This window comes from Suricata suricatta, chromosome 10 (assembly GCF_006229205.1).
Source record: "Suricata suricatta isolate VVHF042 chromosome 10, meerkat_22Aug2017_6uvM2_HiC, whole genome shotgun sequence".
Classification (NCBI taxonomy): Eukaryota; Metazoa; Chordata; class Mammalia; order Carnivora; family Herpestidae; genus Suricata; species Suricata suricatta.
In genome coordinates, this window is record NC_043709.1 from 62,891,290 (window position 1) to 62,913,483 (window position 22,194).

Here is a 22,194-nt window from a genome sequence, read left to right on the forward strand (position 1 = left end):
AACTACCAATGGTTTTTTTTTTAATGGGGGAGGTGATGATCTTCTAAACTTAGGTCATGGTGGCAGTTGCATAACTGTGCATATCCTGAAACCACTGAATTGCACACTTACTTATTTATAGATTTACTTACTACATGAATTGCACACTTATTTATAGATTTACTTACTACATTTTTTTTTTTGACAGAGAGTGAGCAAAAGCACAAGTGGGGGAGGGGCAGAGAGGGAGACAGGGGATCCCAAGCAGGCTCCATGCTTACAGCACTGAGCCTGATATAGGGCTCAAACTCACAAACTGTGAGATCATGACCTGACCTGAAGTTGAATGCTTAAAACGACCGAGGCACCCAGGAGCCTCTGAACCACATACTTTATTTAAATGGATGAGTTTTATGGTGTGTGAATTACATTTCAATACAAATGTTAAAAAAATGCTTATAGAAAGAGGAAAAAACCCTCAATCTACCAAAGGAAAGGCTATTCCCACACCCGCACTCTAGAAGTACTCACAGGGATTAGCTCCATCAGTTACAATTAACATCCGGAGGGAACTCAAGCTCACATCTCTTTGGTCCCGATGTGCCATCATAGCCCAATGCAAGTCTCGGCATTTTACTAAAGCTACTTTGGCTATAAATTCAAAACAGATAAAGTTAACACACATACATGCTAGGATTGGTATGTATTCAACATACTATAACAAAAACATGTTTACTTATTTCAGGGATCATGATTCTCACTTAGAGAAAATAAAAAAGGCTGCAAAGAAATTGTGCCAGGTGCTCTGAAGCAGTAACAACCGACATGGACGCACACTTGTGTTGCTTACTGTGACCTGCAGGCAGGCCCCAAATCTCAGCCAAGGAAGCCTTCAACACCGCAGCTCCCAGTAAATCCAATTCAGGGCTCAGATTCATGAGAAAGGACATCAAGTGGGATGAAACAGACAACATACCTAATTTGATAGTGATTGAACTCTAAAACCTGCCAAGCCACTGAGGCACAGAATTCTGTTTCCAGAAGAGCAATTTGAAAATCCCTGAAATCTTAGTTCAAACAGTCACCTAATTAAAGCTCAGATGTTGTGTGTGACTACCTTTGTGGGCATGTACTCTCTGGACCCAGGAGAGAGGGCAAGTCTTCATAACAGAGTAGGGCACGCTAATTGTATGCATCTTGTTCATTACATTCTGGAAAGCAAAGAAAGACAAAAAGTAGTAAGTATCCAAGACATACTTAGCATTTTAAAACTGAACTGATAGTTCATTAATGACTTTAGGCATAGAAGTAATACATGCTCTTTGAAAAAAATCTGAAATATTAACTCTAAGGCTGAAGTGCTGTTTGCTACCTACCCTCAAACCTGGTTCCCTCCTCTCCTCCTCAGAGATTATTGGTTATGAATCTGGCATGTATCCATCTGGCCCTTTTATTGTATAATTATATATATATTTGTCCCCATAGAAAGATAAAAGTATTTTTAACATTAAAAGGTATCATATCATACACAGATCGGCAGCTTACCTTTTTTCACTTAAATTATTTTAGAGCTAAATCTATGCACATGAGAAGAGATCTACATAATACTTCTTGAACTGCTGCATGCTATTCCACAGTATGACTACAGCACAATTTATTTAAGCATTTCTCTATCATTAACTTTTTATTACAATGTTTCTCAAGGAACATATTTATACTCACTTCCCTGTACACAGCTGCAAGTGTCTGTCTACAGTAGATACAGAAAAGTAGTACTGCCGGGTTATAGGATACATGCTTTTGAAATTCACCAGATATGGCCAAACGGCCCTCCAACTCGCTAGGCACTTTCATCATGTACATGCCCACGACATACCACAAAGAGCTGGGTGTTACAAAGCAAGAATTCAGAGGTTCCCTGATTTTTACCAGAGGTCTTGCTCAGACTTACTAAGTGTTTGGATAGATAAAGCTGAGTGAGCTGAAGAAGTCATGGAATTTGGTGTTTCTCCTGCCCCCTGCCCAAACCAAACATATGCAGGACCCCCTGTCCCCAAAGAGATCCAGTCTTGGTATTTAGATTGGCTATTGTGATCATCACCTAAGTGGCCCCCCAAAATACAAGATACCACCATAAACCTCTTTTACCTCCCTCCCCCAAGTTTCTAGCTATGGTGGCAAATTTTTGCATTTCAAGGACAAAATGGTGTTAATACTAGTTCTTTCTACAATTCCCAATCTTGTGCTCTTTGTATCACAGGTAGAAAATTCCCTCTAACCCCTCAAAAGGGTGTTTTAACCAATGGGAAGGGTTTCAGAAATGAGCTTGGAAGTATGTACACTCCAGGAACAGGCTCTTACTACTATGAGGTATCCTGGGTAAGAAGGGATGCTCCTCCTTCTCCCCTAGGCTTCATTTGCTACTCTTTCTTGGATTCTTGCAATATGAAAGGAAGTCGGAAGAGACAATATGTTGAAGGTGCTTTTCAACTCCTGGACCCTTTGTCTCTCTTCCTTCCAAATCTGCATACTATATATGGTAGTTTTGCCCATTTAAATGTCCCCTCTCTTTACCTCCACCCCAAAAATATCTCCATATGGCTAAATCTTGCCCATTTTTCAAAGTCCAACTCAATTGTCGCTCTTCTATAATAATGGCCTGATGCTGGAGGTGGCAGGAACTCGCCCTGCTCTAACTCCCAGAGCATGTTACCTGTTCCTCTATTATGGAAAGGAGCCTGATCGACCCTGTTACTCTATTTTTAATTGTTGTGTGGAGTCATTCAATATATTTTCCCCAATGGAAAAGTAAGATGTCAGTAAGCACAGTTACCAGGATTTAAATACATTTATGTAAATCCTGTCTTCAGAAAAGAGAAGAAGTAAATCTGAAACGTACCTTAATCATAAATACATAGTCATTTGTAGAAAAGTGGTACAATAATGGGTCTGAGCCATCACAGTGCATGTTTAAAAAATATTTGATCCTAAGTTCTCCCACACAGTTATGTGAAGACTATGTCCAACCACACATTGAAGAAAAAACAGAATTAGAGTCTCCTTTTAAAAAAATTACCATCGTATTACAAAATTCTTCTGGAAAATACTACTGATTTTGGGGGGCTTATATTTCAAATAACCACTGGGAGAGGCTCTGGTTCCACAGCTTGCATACTGACCTGAATCACAAGCACAATTCACACTAAGGGCTGTACTTCTGAGGAACTTACCGCAAACATGCCATGCCACAGCCCAGCATCTTTCTTAAAGTCTAAAACATTTACCACAGTCTCCCCTAAGATTGAAAAACATAGGGGAAAAAAAAACAAAAGGAAACCATCTTTAGTGTTAAGCAGCAGAAGTGTTTCATTTGTCTCTGTTAAACAACTGATTTTATACTTCTGAAGAGATCACTAAAAGCTTTTGATTACTTGAGGGTGCCCTCAAACTGGCTAGAGGAGGCTGATCATAGGGGAACAAGGTCAGAGTCTAAAACTCACTATGATGTAGGTACTATCTTCCAATAGGTAATATTTTTTTCCTAGCTATATAAGGAGCACATGCTTATTTTAGAAACTTTACAAGTTTCAGAAACACATGTAAAAAATTATACTTTCTAGAGAAAGTAAAAGAAAAAAAACATTGGTATATATGTATCTATATATATCTACACATACACATAGAAACTTCTAAGTATCCTTATATCTAGACAGATATTTACCATAACAAAATTGGCACAAGGCACTGTATCTAATTTGTTCCCACTTAATGATATAGTAAAATAATTTCCTTATTATCTTTAATATTAAAGAATAGGACTCTTAATGCCTTTTTCCCCTATTTTTTCAATCTTAGGGGAGGCATAACCCACTACTTGAACATATTATAATTTAATCAATTCTCATTTTTGGGGGGGGGGTGGGAGGGCTTTTGATTGTTTCCATTATATATATACATTTTACCAGACAAGAATGCTGTTCTATAATGGACATGTATAACTTGTTTCATTTTATGAAAGGAAAATAAAATATTAAAAAATGTAATATTGTAAAGAATATTCTAAGGTAAATAGTTACTACACTATATGAATACATCTGAAGTTCCACAATACAGAATACATTTTTGTGTTTTACTCTGTGCTTTCTGGTAACTGGATTTCTTTAAATGTACAACTGGTGTCGGCTCTACATACACAGGGAGGTGGAGAGATGTCACATTCTGCAGCTAATAAACACATGGTTTTAATTTGTTTCCTATTTCTGCACTCTAGAAATCATGCTTTACATAGTTGGGTTTGCCCAGTATTTTAGTTCCTTTAAATTATAGCATATTTGTGAAAAAGAAAAGCAAAAGCAAGCCAAGAATGTGTCTTAGAGCATTTCACTCTGAATTTGGCCATTAACTGGAATCTGATCGTTGAGCACTCTGCTCACAGTCACATATATCCGAAGCGCACAATGAGGGCAGTCACGGGATGAAGTCTGACCTTCAGAATAATTGCAGGCCTGGGACAGAGCTTGGCAGTGAGACAACATGGCAAGGCGGGACACTGTAACCCCCATCACACTCCCTTCTTTGCTTGTTTTATACTAGGAAAAAAAAAATCACAAAAAACAAAAGCATAAGAAACACAATAAAAAGGGTTACTTCAAATGACATACTAGAATTCAAAAATGAAACCCAGATAAGCCATGGTAATGGGCTACATTTAATATGTTTCATATGAATATTTGAGACTATACACTGGGGTCCCGAACTCTAATCACACAAAGACAGCACCGACGAATGACAAAGCTCAGCAAAGGATGTGTGAAAAATTCTTACAAGTTTAATTAGTCATCAGAGTCAAGTGGCTGTTAAAGAAGCTAAACAAACAAATGACTTGAGCTGCAGTAATGGAAGCACCATATCAAAGACAGCAAGCAGGGCACTGCAGAGTTACAGGTGAGTAAGACGTGGTTCCTGCCTGTCAGAAGCTTCCAAGTGGGGAGGGGAACACCTAGAAATGGCCTATTCACTCCTATAAATCAATCAGCTCTCATTTTGCTTTTTCCTCAATGCTCCATCCAAGTTGTTTTTTACCAAGTACAGCAACTTCTGATTGTTAAAAGGACATAAGGCATACTTTATTTTATCCTACATTTCTGTAACATTTAACACCTCCTTCCTTGACACGGTCTTCTTCTTTAGATTTTGTGATATTCTTCTCTCCTGTTCATGATCTCTTCCCCCTCTCTCCTCCCTTCCATTTCCTCTGCCCATCCCTTAAATGTTGGCATTTCCTGAAAGTTCAATTCTTCTTTCTCTTTTCATTTGCTTCCAGCGGGATACCACACGGGCCTGATGGCTCCTGGTCCTCAACTTCTAACCCAGCCCTCCTTCCAGACATTTAGGCTTGTAGAATCCAATCGTACCCCTGAATGACCCACACTGCTATAAAACCCTATGTATCCACCACTGTATTCCTTATCCTCACCCCATGCCCGTAAACTCTTCTTGCTATATGTTCTATCTTGGTAAAGGATGCCATCATCTACCGTGTTGCTTAAGTCAGAAACCTGAAAGTCTTTCTTGCCTCCTCCCTCTGCAGAGTCAGTCCCTGAATCCTGTCTCTTTTACTTCCTGTCTCTCAATTCCACTCACTTTTCTCTATCCCTACAACCATGAGCTTGGGCTTACCCGGATAACTGTAAAACCTGGACTCTGTTTACCTTCTTCACCTTATCAAACCAGGTACATCTTTGAATAACATATTTATCTTTATCAAACTCTTCTGACAACCCTTTACTAGCTCCCTATGACTCCCAGAAGACTTTAAACTTACTAGCAATGTCCTGTGGGTAATAAGAGGGTCCTAAGTGAAAACTGCAAGTTAATTCAGCATAGCCAAAGTCTAGAAATGTGGAGGGTAGTAGTTCTGTGTGAAGCCAGAGAGTCAAGTTAGGGCCACACAATGAATCACCCTTCATTTTTTAGGAAGAATCGACAAAGAAATCCAAAAAGGAGTGGTCAGTGAGGCAGGAGAGCTGAGGGACAGTCAGGGAAGCCCGTGAGCAGGTGTTAAGGAGGACACAGTGACGAAGCATGTTCTCTCTGAGAGATGATATGGCCCAAGAGATGATTGCTACATTTGGTAGTCTAACCACCTGTTTGTCTATCATCTCAACATATTCCAATCTCTTCCATCTTTCAAAGCCGTCCTCCTCACCTTCAACATTGACACATCACCTCTCAAAGCTACTGCCCACTCTCTTCCCTTTTAGAGCCAGTTAGCACCACGGGGCTCAAGGCTGGGTGGATTTTTTCCCCTCAAACTTTTTAAATTTATTGATTGGTTTATCATTAACTTAGCAAACAGTTGGAAGCACTTACTAATATGTCTCAAGCAGGATGCAGAGTCATCAAGGGCATAGCTTTTAGAGGGAAACGAATGTGAGCGTAAGTCCTAGCTCTGTCATTTTCAAGTCATGTGGCCTTTGGTTGGTTACTCAGTTCATTCAAGTCTTAGTCTCCTTATCTCTAAAGCAGGTTTTCTTTTTTAGTTAGTTAACATACAGTGCAATATTGGTTTCAGGAGTAGATAGGTTTCAGCGTTTCATCACGTGCATACAACACTCAGTGGTCATATTACAAGTGCTCTTTTCAATACCCATCACCCATCTAGCCCGTCCACTACCCACCTCCCTCTGTCAACACTCAGTTTGTTTTCTGTCTTTAAGAACGTCTTGTCGTTTGCTTCCCTCTCTTCTCATCCCCTCCTTTCCATATGTTCATCTGTTTTGTTTCTTAAATTCCACACAATGAGTGAAATCATATGGTATTTGTCTCTGACTGGCTTATTTTGCTTAGCATAATACATTCTAGCTGCATCCATGTCATTGTAAATAGCAAGATTTCACTCTTTCTCATGGCTGAGTAAGGTTTATAGCACTATCATCAACAAGAACCAAACTATGGAGAGAGCCCAAATGTCCATCAACTGACACATGGATAAAGAAGATGTAGAGAGAGAGAGAGTGAGTGTGTGTGTGTGTGTGTGTATACATACACACAAAATGGAATATTACTCAGCCATAAAGCAGGTTTAAGGACAGCCCTGACCTCACAGGGTTCGTGTGAGGATTGACTGAGATAATGCACTGGAAGCGGCTCTGAGCCTGGCGTCTGGTAGGCAGAAGGACTTAATCCCTCAAACTGATGTTAGCAACCATTCCGTTGCTACAATGACCTTCGATACCAAGCCCTCTAGCCATTTGTTTCTTCTTGCTCTTTATCTTTTATCTGTTGAATCTGTTCTTTTTAAGTACATGTATTTTCCTTCCTCATTTCTCCATTCTTTTCCTTCCCACTCCTCCACCTCCCCCAAAGCAGCAAAGAAATATGTCAGTCTGTCATTTCTTTAAAAAAATTTTTTTTAATGTTTATTCATTTTTGAGAGAGAGAGAGAGTCCGAGTGTGAGTGGGGAAGGGGCAGAGAGAGAGGGAGAGACGGAATCTGAAATAGGCTCCAGGCTCTGAGCTGTCAGCACAGAGCCTGACGCAGGGCTCGAACCCAAGAACTGTGAGATCATGACCTGAGCCGAAGTTGGCCACTTAACGACTGAGCCACCCAGGCGCCCCCTATCATTTCTTAAACCTTTGTACATCTCTAGGTCTTGTGTAACTTTCTTATATGAGAAGGATCACGGCTTTTTGTTTTTGTGTTTGTTTTTTTGCTGTCTTTCTGAATGTTTTTTGAATGTGTATTTATGTTAAAACTAATTAGAACAGAAGGCCCACCACAAGCGTTTTACAAGCTGAAAGATGGAACTAACAAACCAGGAGGCTTTTCTAACACTAAAGCTGCAAAAGGTTAGTACTAACTTTTATAAGAGCAACTGAAGCCACCGGAAGCCAGCTGCCTGCGGCATCTCAGGACTTACCTCAATGTACGCTGGCTCCGTGCCGGCAGGTGCGATGTGGGGCTGCCAGTCTTTAGGTGGCTTTGAAAGGTACTTGGAATCTGTTACAACCCATTTGAGCCGGGGCCAACCTAAATCAAACCCAAAATGAAAATTGAATTGCCTAAGCCATAAGGGAAGGAGTTCACATTGAACTGGTCGTTTTAAATATCAAGAGACCAAATCAAGGTCATTTTATAATCGGTAAAATTCTATACTTATTGGTTTTTAGTGATAAATCACCAGACAGTTACATCTTCTTTCAAAAGTACAATCGTTCCACATGCTAATATCCAGCCTTGACATCACCTCAACAACCGGGAGGTCCCTTTGGCAGTGGGAGTCCACTGGGGTTAGTGGTCTATCCTCTGTCTCTACATGTAGCAATTAGCTTTAGTGAACAGAGTGGTAACTTTTTCCAACCATCAGCATAAAGGTTAAGGGTGTGGGCTGTGGAATCAGACCGATTTGGGTTCAAATCGCTGCTCTGCCATTTATTAGCTGTGACTTTGGGCAAGTTACTTAACCTCTCTGTGTCTCAGTTTCCTCACCTGTAAAATGGGGATAATAATGGAACCTACTTCATAAGAAAATATATATGTTAAGTAGTTAGCTGTTATTAAATTAAGACACTGATCAAACCACTAAACTTTAACTGTTAAATTGACAATTCAAAGTATAAATATTACTAACCTTTAAACTGTACAATTTCTCCATTCTGAGTTTTTGGCAGCCCCTTTAGACAAACTTCACTGGTCAGAGCTAAGGCGATACCACAGCTTCCTAGTAAGAAGCCAATCTGCTGCCCTCCGGCATCCTGTGGAGAGAAGGTAATGAGCACGACAGGGGAGTGAGTGTGAGCACACCCATGCCCCAAGCCTAGCACTGAGCAGTGCTCTGGCACTTGCATGATAACATTCATGGAGCCCCACCGATAGCTGGCAGTTGTCAACATCCAATGACAATCTGTTCTTCCAAAGGATTTCTACAGTACAATGACTTCCTGAGTATAAATCAAATATTTTATTCATCTGACGTTGCTAAGGATGAATTCTACCAGCCAATGTGACCATTTTATTCAAAAGTAAGCAGTGCTTCTCTTTTAAATTAATTTTAGGCCAATGAAATAGATGTGAACATGGTTAAGTTGTGCTAACCTAGCGATGTCCCCAAATTCAAAAGCAAAGCAACCCAGGTCAGAATAAAATGCTGTAAATGACCACCAAATGTCCAAATTTACAATGAAAATGAATGGATGTTATGCCCAAATCCATATACTCCTTATTATTATATTTTAAAGGAGGTAAGATTGAAGCCTTATGGCTGGGGTGCCTGGATGGTTCAGTCAGTTAAGTGTCCAATTTCAGCTCAGGTCATGATCTCATGGTTTGTGAGTTCGAGCCCAGCATCAGGCTCTGTGCTGCAGCTCAGAGCCTGGAGCCTGCTTCGGATTCTGTGTCTCCCTCTTTGCCCCTCCCCTACTCATCTCTATCTCTCTCTCAAAAACTAAACATTAAAAAAAAAAAGATTTAAGGCTTATGGCGACAGCAGAGAAAACAATAAAAGATATAAAAGGATTTCCATTAAAATATCACCTTAAAATTATCATTAGGAAACCACACAAACACAGCCAACTCAATAATTTAAGAACAACCCTATGATTTCCTGACTAAAGATACTAAATATCCCATCAACCAAAATTTCAGGAATGTTATCAATTTGTTTTTTATTCCTTTCAGAAAATAATTTTTTTCATGTAAATCCACAGTCACTCTACCATATTCGTCTTTATCATGATCTCTCAATAATAAACTGAATGAGAAAATTAGGGTCAAACAGCTCACGGAGAAATCTTGTTACATATGCTGCATGGGCTGATGTGTCTAAAGTAAAATCTCAGCCCCCAGAACAGTAACATGCCGTCATGATGCATCATCCTTCAACGTAAGGGAAACCTTAGGTCGTATGATAACGGTTAAAGGAAAGCCCTTTACACAAAAGTCCCACCTTGTAAATGTGGATTATCTATAGTCTCTGAAGCAACAGGGGTCTCCTTTATGAATAGTAACTGTTGAAAAGTCAGGTTTACCCCCATGATTCTCCAGTAATATACTATAAAAAGTCTATCTTAGTTGAAGACATATTCATGAAACTTATAAATAATAATAAACATTATTTTTCTATAACTCTCATGTTTTTAGAAAGTGAAGCTGAGTACGTAAGAAAATGGTTAGGCTGTTTCTAATGTCATGGTGGAGTCAACCGATCCAAGAACCCGATGCCCACCATGTCACATTGGGCTACATTCCTCTGAAATTCAGCAGTGTTACCTTTCTGGTAAGAGGTACCTCTATAGGCACTGGAATCACTTCTGCCAGGAGACATCCATAAAAAGCCACCATAAACATGACTGGATCATTGTTGGGGTAAACCAGGGCTACCTAAAATGCATAATGACATTCAATAACAGAATAAAAACAAATACTTTCAATATCATTCTCTAAGATCAACTTGTATATACATTGCACGTATCATGAACACAAACTATTTAACAGCCTAAAGGAAATTAAGTTATTGACAAAGATGCACAAATCTAAAAAGATCTCTATCATGCCCAGAATTACACTAGACACATTTTGGAAACTGTAATGCAATTCATCATCATCATAAGAAAAAATTTTCACTAAATTCTACTGGTGACTGAGCAACTAACAACTCATTTAGGTAGTCAGTTAATTACCTGTGAAACCTATGGCAATTTGCTTTAGTGCAGGACTAAAACAATAACATAAATGTAATGGCTCTCTCTAGATAGGCCAGTGTATTAGAGAATAAGTCTTACAACTCTCAGAGAACTCACAAGTGTTGATTGACTCGATTACCACTGTTGGGCCAACTCAAGGTTCCTTATTCTTTAATGAGTTCACTGCATAAATTCCTACTCAGTATACTAACAACGCAAGTACTCCGGCATGAAGGCATAAGTGACACTGGCACAAACCATTATGGAGAAAAAGTTAATTCTGCTACAAAAGTTAAACACTGAAACTTGTGTAAAATGCTCAAAACTGTGACCTCGCCTGTAACAGCTGACAGGGATAACGGACCCTTCTCAATTTACTCAAAGAATGCAAAACCCCGGAAGTCATGAGCATTGTGGGGCTTGTTACTTGGCTTAGATATTCCTAGATTAACATGGGAAACTTAACTGTGTCACTAGACTGCTGCTTCCCCTTCTTATACTTTCAAATTCTCTTAACTTACTCCCAAGTTAATTTCAATTCTGAAGCTGTTAATCCTTCCTAGAGTTCTGAATATGAATTGCAGAAAACATTTAAGACAACCCATTTCTTTCCTGCACACAAGTGTCGGTGGTACTAGAGGATCCAAAATTACCTCCCTAGGGTTCAGTGAGGCCCAGGAAACCCCCGTGTATCACAGTTGTAAGTACAGTCACCCCTTAGGTGTTCTCTGCCACACCGCAAAGGTATTTTCAAAAGGCTAGTTCAGGAGGTTCTGCACCACGCATCTACCCAAAACAACCTATTGTGAGTTGGTGCTTTATACTACAAACACCAAATAAAAAGTCATGTTTGATGGTAAGAAGTAATACTTAGAAAGTCACTGATGAAAAAAATCTTCAAAAAGTTAAAAAAAATTTTTTTAATGTCACCTCCAATTAAGAAGAAATTAAATGATGTCATTTTGTTTCTTCTTAGAACATGGGTCTCCCTCCCTTTCTACATAAAACCACAGAAAAATTTTTGAAAAATTTTATGGGACAAATTTTAATAAAACTGTCAGACTAAACTTTATTACTATTTTTCTTGTCTGATTATTGAACTCTTTATTTCTAGAATGAGTTAGGCTCCTCTTTCTTTGCATTAGCACCAGAGTTTACTAATTTAGCAGTACACTGGTATGAGGCAGAGAACACATGTGAATTTCCTTCTATCTACAAATAAAAGAATTATCACCTGGTATTCAGCTAACTTTGGTTGGAACCAAACCATTTTCATTTTCTAAGAGTAAGAGTTATATGAACTGTGCTGTTGTACATTAGAAATCCAGAATCTGCATACAGAAAACAATAAAACATCACCTTCTTAAAACCAAAAAACCAATTACCCTGTCTCCAGGTTTTAATACAGGTTCATTTTTGGTCCCCAGTTTATTAAGCAGTGTGTAGGCCAACTTCAAACTTCTGCTCCACAACTTTCCTGGAAAGAGAAAAGAATCATAGAAAAACACAGGTCTACCTCAGCAAGGGCGCATTCAGTTTATCAGCACTTTTAATAAGACAATGGCCACTTCCAAATGACTCATTAGACAAGCATCACCCCCAAGACAAAGTCCCCTCCCCCACAAAAAAATGCTTTATATTCACTTGAGTATACAAAAGCCAGTCCCCTTTCTAAATAAAAGAAAACATCACCAGATGCTCATTCTGGTTTAGATAATATTTCAAATTCTCTTGTGAAGTAATCCGAATATCTTTAGAAATAATGTGATGTGGGCTGATCATATTTATTTAATTAAAAATTTTGCTTAATGTTTACTTATTTTTGAGAGAGATGGAGACAGAGAATGAGCAGGGGAGGGGCAGAGAGAGAGGAAGACACAGAATCTGAAGCAGGCTCCAGGCTCCAAGCTATCAGCACAGAGCCCAACATGGGGCTTGAACTAACAAGGCCACAAGATCATGACCTGACCTGAGGTTGGACACTTAACCAACTGAGCTACCCAGACGTCCCTGGGCAACAATTTTTATCACAGGGCTGAAAACCAGAAGATTACTTCTGTTCTGAGCTTCTTCTGAAGAATTGCTTACATATATGGTATTAGATACTTGAGGTTAACCACAAAGCAAAAGTATGACTCAAATGATTAAGCATTCCATACCAATGAATTTCAGTAAAAACAGACAAAATGGAAATTAACTAGGTGAAACGTCTAGATATATTCACAGATATTAAATAAACATGTAAAGATTTGGCCAGTTATCTGTTTTAAGGGTTATAGGGATAAAATTAATATACAGCCTCTGAAATGAATGCTAAAAACAATTTTGGGGAGGGGGGAAACCTATTCTTACCCTCTTCCTGTGCCCTCTTTCCAAACACCCTTAGAAATTCTCAGATTATGTAGAAAGCGAAGGACAAATCATGCCATTTTGAATAGATAGGTTAGTTTTGCATTTAACTCATTCAGAGGAGCAGCCAGTTTAAACTCATGTCAGCCTGTCCAATTCTTTAAATAAAAACTGTTTTTTCCTAAAATTATTCTGTATCTAGGTCTATGGAAAATGTGCTTCACTTCTGAAGAAAAAAGGAGTGTGTGTGAATAAACTAGTGTAAAATCTCACTGCCCAGGTTGAATTCATTCTTCCTTCCTCTTCCCCTCCGCCCAAGAATAGAATTTAATGATTCATCACTTACACATAACATACCCAGTGCTCATCCCAATAAGTGCCTTCATCTCCCATTCAGCCCACCCCCACCCAACACCCAGCCAGCAACCCTCAGTTTGTATTTAAGAGTCTCTTATGGTTTGTCTCCCTCTCTGTTTTTATCTTATTTTTGCTTCCCTTCCTCTATGTTCATCTGTTTTGTTTCTTAAATTCCACATGAGTGAAATCACATGGTATTTGTCTTTTTCTGACTGACTTATTTTGCTTAGCATAAGGCACTCCATTCTTCTGTTAGTTAAAAATGGAAAAATAAAGTTATTTTAATTAAATTTTTAAAAGAAAAATAAGTTACTTTTAAAAATTTTTAAAAGAAAAGTAAAGGGCTCCCGGGGTGGCTTAGTCAGCTGAGAGTCTGACTCTTGATTTTGGCTCAGGTCATGGTCCCAGGTTCATGGGATCAAGCCCAAGTCGGGCTCTGTGCTGATTGTGGAGCCTGCTTAGGATTCTCATTCTCTCTCTCTCTCTCTCTCTCTTTCCCTCTCTGCCTTTTTCCCTAACTTACTCTCTCTCTCAAAAACAAACAAACAAACAAATAAGTAAATAAGGGACACCTGGGTGGCTCAGTCAGTTAAGCAACCCACTCTTGATTTGGGCTCATGTCACGATCTCGTGCTTTGTGGGTCAAGCCTGCTTGGGATTCTCTCTCTCTCTCTCTCTCTCTCTCTCTCTCTGTCCCTTCCCCACTTGTGCTTGCACGTGCTCTCTTCCTCTCTCAAAATAAAGATCTGGTTTTTAATTTTTAGATAAAACTGTCATAATTTTAACATATATCCTGCTCAGATGTCTTTTCCAAATCGTCTTCTAATATTAAGTCATCAGCAGATACACAAAGCCTCTTTCTTCTTTTTGCTCTTTTAACTACTAGCTGCTTTGCAAGTATCATTTGGCAAATGACAGTATTTGACACAGCTCTACTTAGAACTTAGGATCCTATTAAAATAACTTAAAAGTTCTGTTGAAACACAATGACCAGCAACTGCTAAATATCCAGATCAAAGCACTACCTGTGCTACTCTGACGAACCGTCAGGAGAAAAGGAAGGAGCTGGAATCTTGCAGACTCACCATACGTAAGGGTGTAAACCGGTTTCCCCGTCACGTCCAGTGCGGTCAGACAGGGGCATTTCGCTTGAGTGGTGCCCCAGCGCTGCAGGGCCGCCTCGAGAGCAGGGGGCCAGTTACAGATGACTCCCAGTGGCTCTCCCTTCACAGGGGTCATCTGCCGTCCCTCGGGCTTGGGCTGGTTGGGGTCTGGCTGAGGTACTGTACCAAAAAACCCCAATGGGTTATAAAAATATTATCTGAAATAACAAACAAATACCAACTAACACAACTTAGGTATCTAATCTCAAATATATTTCCCTTTTCTCTTCATCTTTATTTGCTGTAAACTCACTGAGAAATGAAAATGATATTGTTAGAAATGGTAATCCACAAACTGGGTCTTAATTCATCTTCCCACATAATTGTGAAATCAATATTTAATATAGTTTATGTAACAAACAAATCCTGACCCTAAGAAGGCAAATCACAGAACCTACAGAAAAGCACAAAGCATACATTTCTTTTTTGTAATTTTGTAATTTTCACTCAGTTTGTTTTAAAATCCTTACAGTTTGTGTCTCAACTCAGAGAACCAGGTTCCACTTCACTGGGTTACATTTAATGAAAAAGCATTAATCTGTGAGTCAGAAACCCAAATTTACATTTATGTTTTCCTTGAGTGACCTTAGGCAACTTGAGCTCCTTGAGCCTCATTTTTCTTCATCTGTAAAATGGGGATAGAGCACTTCTACCACAGGGTCAGTACTGAACTCAGATAATGAGCACAGGTGACAATGTCCCATGTCTCCGTACCTTCGTACACATCTAATCTGGCCAATCCCTTTGCTCCTGGTATACCCGGACTCATCCTTCTCAGGATGCAGTTCCAACAGCACGTTCACTGGGAAGCTGCCCCTAGTCGTTCCTTCCTTAGTTCCCACATCCTGTGGTTGTTCACCCTTAATAAAGCACCAAGGATCCTTAGGGGGCTTCTTTCACTGTGTAAATTTTTCTCCCTGAGACTGACAGCTTCTTGAAAGAAGGCACGGTTTTAGTCCTCTATTGCCTACAGTACCTGGTACATAAATTGAACTGGATTAGAGGCGCCTGGGTGGCTCCATCGGTTAAGCATCTGACGGCAGCTCACATCTTGATCTCATGATTTGTGAGTTCAAGCACCATACTGGGTGAGCCTGAGCCCCATTTCGGGCTCTGTGCTGACAGTGTGGAGTCTGCATGGGATTCTCTCCCTCTCCCTCTCTCCCTCTTGCACTGCCCTGTGCTCACTTGTACTCTCTCTCAAAAATAAATAAACTATAAAAAAATCAATCAATCTGGACTAGGGGAACAAATGTGCTAGATTATTAATATGGTCATTCCAGAAACTGGAGTTTTCATATGAATAAAACAAAAGTCCTCTTAAGTTTTCTACAACAAATTAGTATTATTTGAATAATAAAAAGCAAAAAAATTCTACTTTCATAGCAGGAAAGATCAATACATGGAACAAAATCAAGTATTTACTGAGTACCAATTATATGCACAGGATGTAATAAACATTGGGGAAGTAAATGCTGTACATATCATTCTTTGGACAAGTATTGTTTTTTTCATTTTAAAAATTTTATTTTTGAGAGAGAGAGAGAGAGAGAGAGAGCGAGCACATGCATGTGAGTGAGCAGCAGAGGGGCAAACAGAAAGAGGAAGACACAAAATCTGTAGCAGGCTCCAGGCTCTGAGCTGTCAGTACAGAGCCTGACATGGGGCTCGAACCCACGAGCCATGAGATCATGACCTAGGCTGAAGTTGGATGCTTAACCAACTGAGCCACCCAGGTGCCCCCAACATTTGTTTCTAATCAGCACTAGGTGCAAGGAGCAGAGTCCCTCATGAGGTATCTGAAGTGCAAGGGGGACACACACCCATACCCAGAGCTAAGGAGACTACATATGAGCAGTGCATGACAGAGACTTTATAGGGAGGGCAGAAGAAGGCCAATTCGCCCAGCCTAGAGGATGGAGTCCTCCGTGGGAGCTGAGTCATAAGGGAAGGAAAGGAATTAGCCAGGTGAGTGGGAAATGACAGAAGAGGCATAGAAGGGAGAAGGAACAGAATAAGCAACAAGTTTTAGAAGAGGAAATGAAGTATGAAATAAATTTTATTTTACAGCTCAACCTAATGACAGATTTGGGAAACTTACTTAAAATGTCATGATTCTTTCTCCCTCTGACATAGAACTAATGAAATAGTTTCACTTCCCAATTTACTGCCCTATGTAAATATGTTTCAACTGCCCTTCTAGTTCATATATCCCCAGACTCTAAACCACCAAGATTAAGTAAAAAGATAAACATGGGTGACTCTGAATAAATAGTTTGGTTTTAGGGCTGTATGTATGGCAGGCATAGTCTTCTGTCAGAAAAGTGTGTGTGTTATTGCCATCCACTAGGCCACAGTGCAGACCTTGGTGGCTACTTCCAAAGACATATGGATAGTTTTCTTTTCCAAAGATAATCATTATTTAAATAAGCAACTGCTGTCTATTTATAATTAGTGGAAAGCTGTTAATGAAAACTGTTCAAGTATGATTCCTATTAAACCCTGACCTTCATTTGCCAGGTCAACGCACAGTTCCAGAAATACTGAAGAGGCTACCTCTGGTGCTAGAGCCTTGAATGTCAGTGAATGTAGGATGATGTCCATAGTTCAAAGAGCTTGGTGACTCCTAAAGGAACAGAAAGTCATCTTGACCTCATATGCCAGGTTGCTTGTTGCTTCCGGCTGCGTAAAGTGGGCTAAGACCAGATGTAGTCTGTTACTGTGCCTAGTTTCATCAACACGTCCAAAGTGAGCAAAGCCTATCATTAGTCTCAGGATATAAAAATGAACTACCAAAGCTACCAGGCTCAGTTCTTTTTATGAAACCTATTGTCATCCAGCTTTAAGAATTATCAAATGCCAGCCAACTTCCTTTCTTCTACACTCCTTCTATTTGACTCCCAATTCTTCCTATTAAATCCTAAACATCATAGGATTACAACCATAAATGTTTTTTAAATGACTAAATAAATCACTGACTACTACCACTTCCTCTACAAAGCTTTCCCTAACCATGGATGGAACAGATTTCTACCCTTCTCCCAAATGCTGTGTTAGTGGACACATACTTATTGGCTAAACTGTTTTCATGTGTATACATTTTAGCACCAGACTAAAGTGTAAACAGTATGAAAAAAGGGCTATATAATTTTCATAAATCTTTGAACCTCTTCACCATCTACCACACTATCCTGTAGAAAGTAGACATGTGTTCACTGGCTGATTTAACAAAAAGACCATAATCAAAAAGAATGGATAATGTTTGAGGTCAAATTTGACAGGTATATTCTAGGATACTGAAACATGTAAATAATGAGAGAAAGAGGAGCAGAGACCTATGAATTCTTTCAATAAAACACTGTGTTGTTCATCCTTAAATCCTACCATACCTGATGTATAGTAATTGCTTAAGATATATTTGTTGAAGGAATGTGTGTTTTTGGTGTTATTACTACTACCTTCCACAATTTCTTCAGAGTCATCCACAAAAAATTCTTTTAAGGGAGGCCTTTTGGGTCGTTTGAGAGTGTTGAGAAGCTGCTGGATTTTTGTGGACACTCTGCTACTGACAGGAACACCTATAAGGGGAAGAACACAGTAAGTGAAGAGCCACTGATTTTAGGGCTATCTCAGCTTCTCAATTCTTAAAGGAGTTTTTATTTCTAATGATGTTTGGCCTCTGCCTATAGTCTTATTCTATTTCAACTGGGCCAAATTGATACAAATACGTACATGACAAGTTTTATGGCAACACGTAACAAATATGACGCTATTATTAACACCTTGCTTACAGATTTCTTCTAATCCTCCTTTTATCCATCTTCAGTTTCTTGTTTGGAGGTATCTTTTGTCAATGCGGACTGCCTAAACAAGTAACAGTGCTGCCACAGGGCAGGCTGTGGAAAAGAGGGCGCGCCAGAGGACCAGTGCTGGCGAGCCAGCTGCAGCGGTGTTCTGCAGCTGCTCAACCGTGCAGGCACTGCTGTTCAGGATGTGCATTTTTCCAATTTAACCAATATTCCCTATCTAGCACCGCAAAAGAACTCCCTACCATCAGCTGTATCCATAAGGCTGGACCTGTTGGATCCTTTGTGCATGCCTTTAACTATCCCCGAGGGGGGCAGATCAATATTTGCTGGGCGCATTGAGGAAGATGATGATGAGGAAGAGGTAGTTGTAGTGACATCAGGGGGAGCAGAGAAATTCTCTAAGAGGGGAGAAAACAGAATTCAGAATTATGTTACATAGCAATAAAAACAGGAATCTTTAAATCTTTTGTTGTTGTTTCTTAACAAGGAAAAGACTACATAAACAGGGCATCAATTCCTGTAAAACAACCTTGGAAATCAAATTCTACTGGTAAGATATAATGAGAGAGCAAGAGTTTAAGCCAGGGCATATCAAAATTCTTTTCTTTTTTTTTTTTCAAAATTACTATCGTCAAGAACTCGAACAGCCTTATTAAGAGCAAATCATATATGCAATGTTCCTCCAAAACAGTCTGTTCTACACAGAAAGTCTGGTAGAAATTCAGCATTAATAATCATTATAACAACTGAGAGTGATTTCAAAATGGAAGCAAGGTGAGTGCGGTCATAGTGCGACTGCTATTCTGGTCTCGAGTATCTCTCCAGGTTTATGTTGGTTTGTCTCCTCTTCCACTGAAAATGGGGAAGCATGTCTTGGGGGTGGGTTAGATTCTTCAAGCTCCCAATGAAGAAAACTAGATAAGGCCCACTTCCAATTTTTATAAAATAACCCAAAGGAAACCGATCCACTCGACAGACAAGGCTCCTCCTTTGCTCTAAGCATGACTGAGGAACGTCATGATGCTCTGCCTCATGGAGGGATTCGGAATAGCAAGAAACTGAAGGACCTAAGCTGGAAGAGAGCTATTCAATAGGGATATGTTACAAAAAACTTAGAAAAACATCTGGAGAAGTAAAGGAATATTAGAGGAAGTAAAATACACAATTTACAAGAATAATGACAAGCTACTCAAAACTATAAAAAAGGCAAAAAGTATAATATAAACAGTTTCTAAAATCAATTTGGGAGGAAGGTCTCTGTGCTCTAAAAGTCTGATATTATTAGTCTGATATTTAAAGTTTTAAATATATTAGCACAAGTAGGCTACAGCACACCTTTCTGTAGAATAATGTGATACCAAAGTATTAAAAATGCACATCTTTATTTGACCCCAGCAATTCCACTTAAAGGAATATGTCTTAAGGAAATAATCAAACAAATGCAACAAGTTGTATGTTCAAGGATGTTCATCCCAGCAGTTTTTATAACGGCAAAAACCCTGGATACTACCTAAATGTCCAAACTGGGGAAATGGCTAAATAAACCAGGATATAGCCATATAACAGCATACTTTAAAACCATAAAAATAATCATATAATTCTATATTAATATATAAAAGATTTACTAATTTGTGATACATGGCTAAGAAAAGCAGAACGCTATAAGCACTATGTTTAGTACAATTTCATTTTTGTAAAAACAAGACCCATATTCTACATATTCATATGCAAAAAACTCTAGGAAGATAAACATTAGAGTGTTATCCATTGGAAGGAGGTTTATAGATTTCTTTTTACTCTGTATCATCAAATTTTTCTATTAGGAACATGAATTACTTCTGTTAGAGCAAACATCCAAAAGGCAATAATGTTAGTTAGAGAAAATGGTTTATCTACAAAAAAAAACAAAAAAACTTTTCATAGAGTAGTAGAAGCAATAGAAAAATGTAAGGTCAGATGAAATCATCTAGTTAACAAAAATCCAGACAGAGTTAAGTGGATATTTGGACAGTATTTTCAATAAGTGAAGTTGCCTTCTTGTAGACAAATGTGGAATAAAGCCTGACCCAAGCATGGCTCTGTTGCTTACCCTCCCGAACAGGAAAGACGGTGAGCATGTTCATCCGTAGCTGCTTTAAGAGGTTCGGTGAATTACAGGGCAGACGTAAGGTGCAGGACAAGCCACCTGCTGTTGGCACCTGGCTTTTTAATGTGGGCAATCGTACTGTCAAGGTACGTTCAAGCTATGTTCTTTACTAATTACAGGCTCAAACTGCAAATTTTGTATATTTTTCTTTTCAGCAATCAATAAAGACATATATACATATATATGATAGATAAAGGCTACTGATATGAAAATTAAGACACCACAGACACATGATGTTCAAATACATCACTCAGTGCTGTATGTACCCACCAATTTAGCAAAAGCAGAGATCTGACTTGTATCTTTACCTGCAGATGTCACAAACTCTTAAAACAAACACACACACACACATACACATAAAGCAGAGCCAAGCAGAAGCTACCCTCCATACAGGAGCGCTGGCAGCAGGTAGCAACTCACAGGGCACAGCATCCCCAGCCTGCACACTCCAGCTGTAGCAATAACACAGCAGCAAGGACCATAAATCCAGTCTTTACGCTAAAGACAAGGGGCTTCATTGATATTAGTGCAAAATTTGCTCAGGTTTCATGTTTTTCTGTTTGAGAAAACATAGGTAACAATCCTGGGAAAATCTAAGATGTTACATACTTTAACACCTTGTAATACACGAAATATTCTCCAACAGGGATACACCCACACTAAGACTGGTATTATATCTTGCGGCTTGAGTATTGCTTATGGAAATAGCTATGGCTTCAGGTGGGCAATATGATGCACCAATAATGCAGATGATACCTATCATTCCAAATGTACTGCTGGTGTTTCCTTCTTTGCCCCATTAACTATTATGTTCTTCCGAATTTTATTTTTTAGGCCACTCTGAAAAATCTAATACAAATATGAACTATTTCCTGGATGTTGGGAGCCAAATGGAACATAATTTGGGCTGCTCGGGTAGATCCAGCTCCTACCTATTCGAGTATTGGCAAATACATCAGCTAGAGACCCACTGGCTCCTTTGACCTCTCCGTGGGACAGCGTAGAAGACGCGGATGAAGAAGTGGACGATCCCTGAATTGAACGGTTGATCCAGGACTCAGCATTCTGTAAGCTCTGTTGCAAGGCAGCAGAGAGCGCAGCTTGGCGTCTCAGAGAGCCCTCATCCTCAGAGGCCGAAGACGTGTCTGTGTGGAATTAGAAAAAAAGAAGTTCTCGATCCTGCCTAGAACAGAGACCTTTCAGTTCTTGCTCATTGATCACACATTCAATTTTGACACCAGCAAAATATTCACATTCTCAAGGTGAAGTTTCTCAAGAATCTCAAAGAAAGGTCTATGGACCAAAGCCTGAGAAAACAAAACAGCCTATATCTATAGGTAATTCTAAGTTCTTAAGAAATCCCTTTAGGACAGTTAAACTTCATGCTTTTCTGTTCTGAACTGAATCAGGATCTGAATTTTTCTGGCTTATCTATTTATATTCACTGAAGTGCTCATATATCTTCCTTGATCTCTTAATTAGAGAACCTTGTGATAGGCTGTTACACTGATTTCAACAAGTACTTATTAATTAGTGTCTACTCAAGAGGCAATGATCTTAATAGGGTGATATAAAAACTTACTTTTGTTAATAACAGCTTCAGTGTCAAACAGTGAGCTGCATGCTGGGGAACTAGAAATGGAATTAGAAATAGTGCTCAGCCTGAAGGCGTTCATAGTTTTAGTGGACAAGTGGTCACTCAGCACAG

General features: G+C 39.2%; 1 protein-coding gene across 5 annotated transcripts in view; it reads right to left on the reverse strand.

Moving 5' to 3' along the window:
• DIP2B (disco interacting protein 2 homolog B) overlaps positions 1 to 22,194 on the reverse strand; it is a 224,119-nt gene that overhangs the window by 47,129 nt on the left and 154,796 nt on the right. For 2 of the 5 annotated variants that reach the window (XM_029954846.1, XM_029954851.1), the window contains 12 exons: positions 21,419 to 21,631; positions 18,583 to 18,738; positions 17,987 to 18,109; positions 14,454 to 14,651; positions 12,048 to 12,139; positions 10,250 to 10,360; positions 8,613 to 8,736; positions 7,902 to 8,011; positions 4,466 to 4,568; positions 3,210 to 3,274; positions 1,097 to 1,190; positions 511 to 630 (listed from right to left, as the gene is read on the reverse strand). In XM_029954846.1, coding sequence (XP_029810706.1) covers positions 511 to 630; positions 1,097 to 1,190; positions 3,210 to 3,274; positions 4,466 to 4,568; positions 7,902 to 8,011; positions 8,613 to 8,736; positions 10,250 to 10,360; positions 12,048 to 12,139; positions 14,454 to 14,651; positions 17,987 to 18,109; positions 18,583 to 18,738; positions 21,419 to 21,631 — 1,509 coding nt within the window. The remainder of the gene's footprint in view (positions 1 to 510; positions 631 to 1,096; positions 1,191 to 3,209; positions 3,275 to 4,465; positions 4,569 to 7,901; positions 8,012 to 8,612; positions 8,737 to 10,249; positions 10,361 to 12,047; positions 12,140 to 14,453; positions 14,652 to 17,986; positions 18,110 to 18,582; positions 18,739 to 21,418; positions 21,632 to 22,194) is intronic. The other 3 variants (XM_029954847.1, XM_029954848.1, XM_029954849.1) reach the window with 3 other exon arrangements.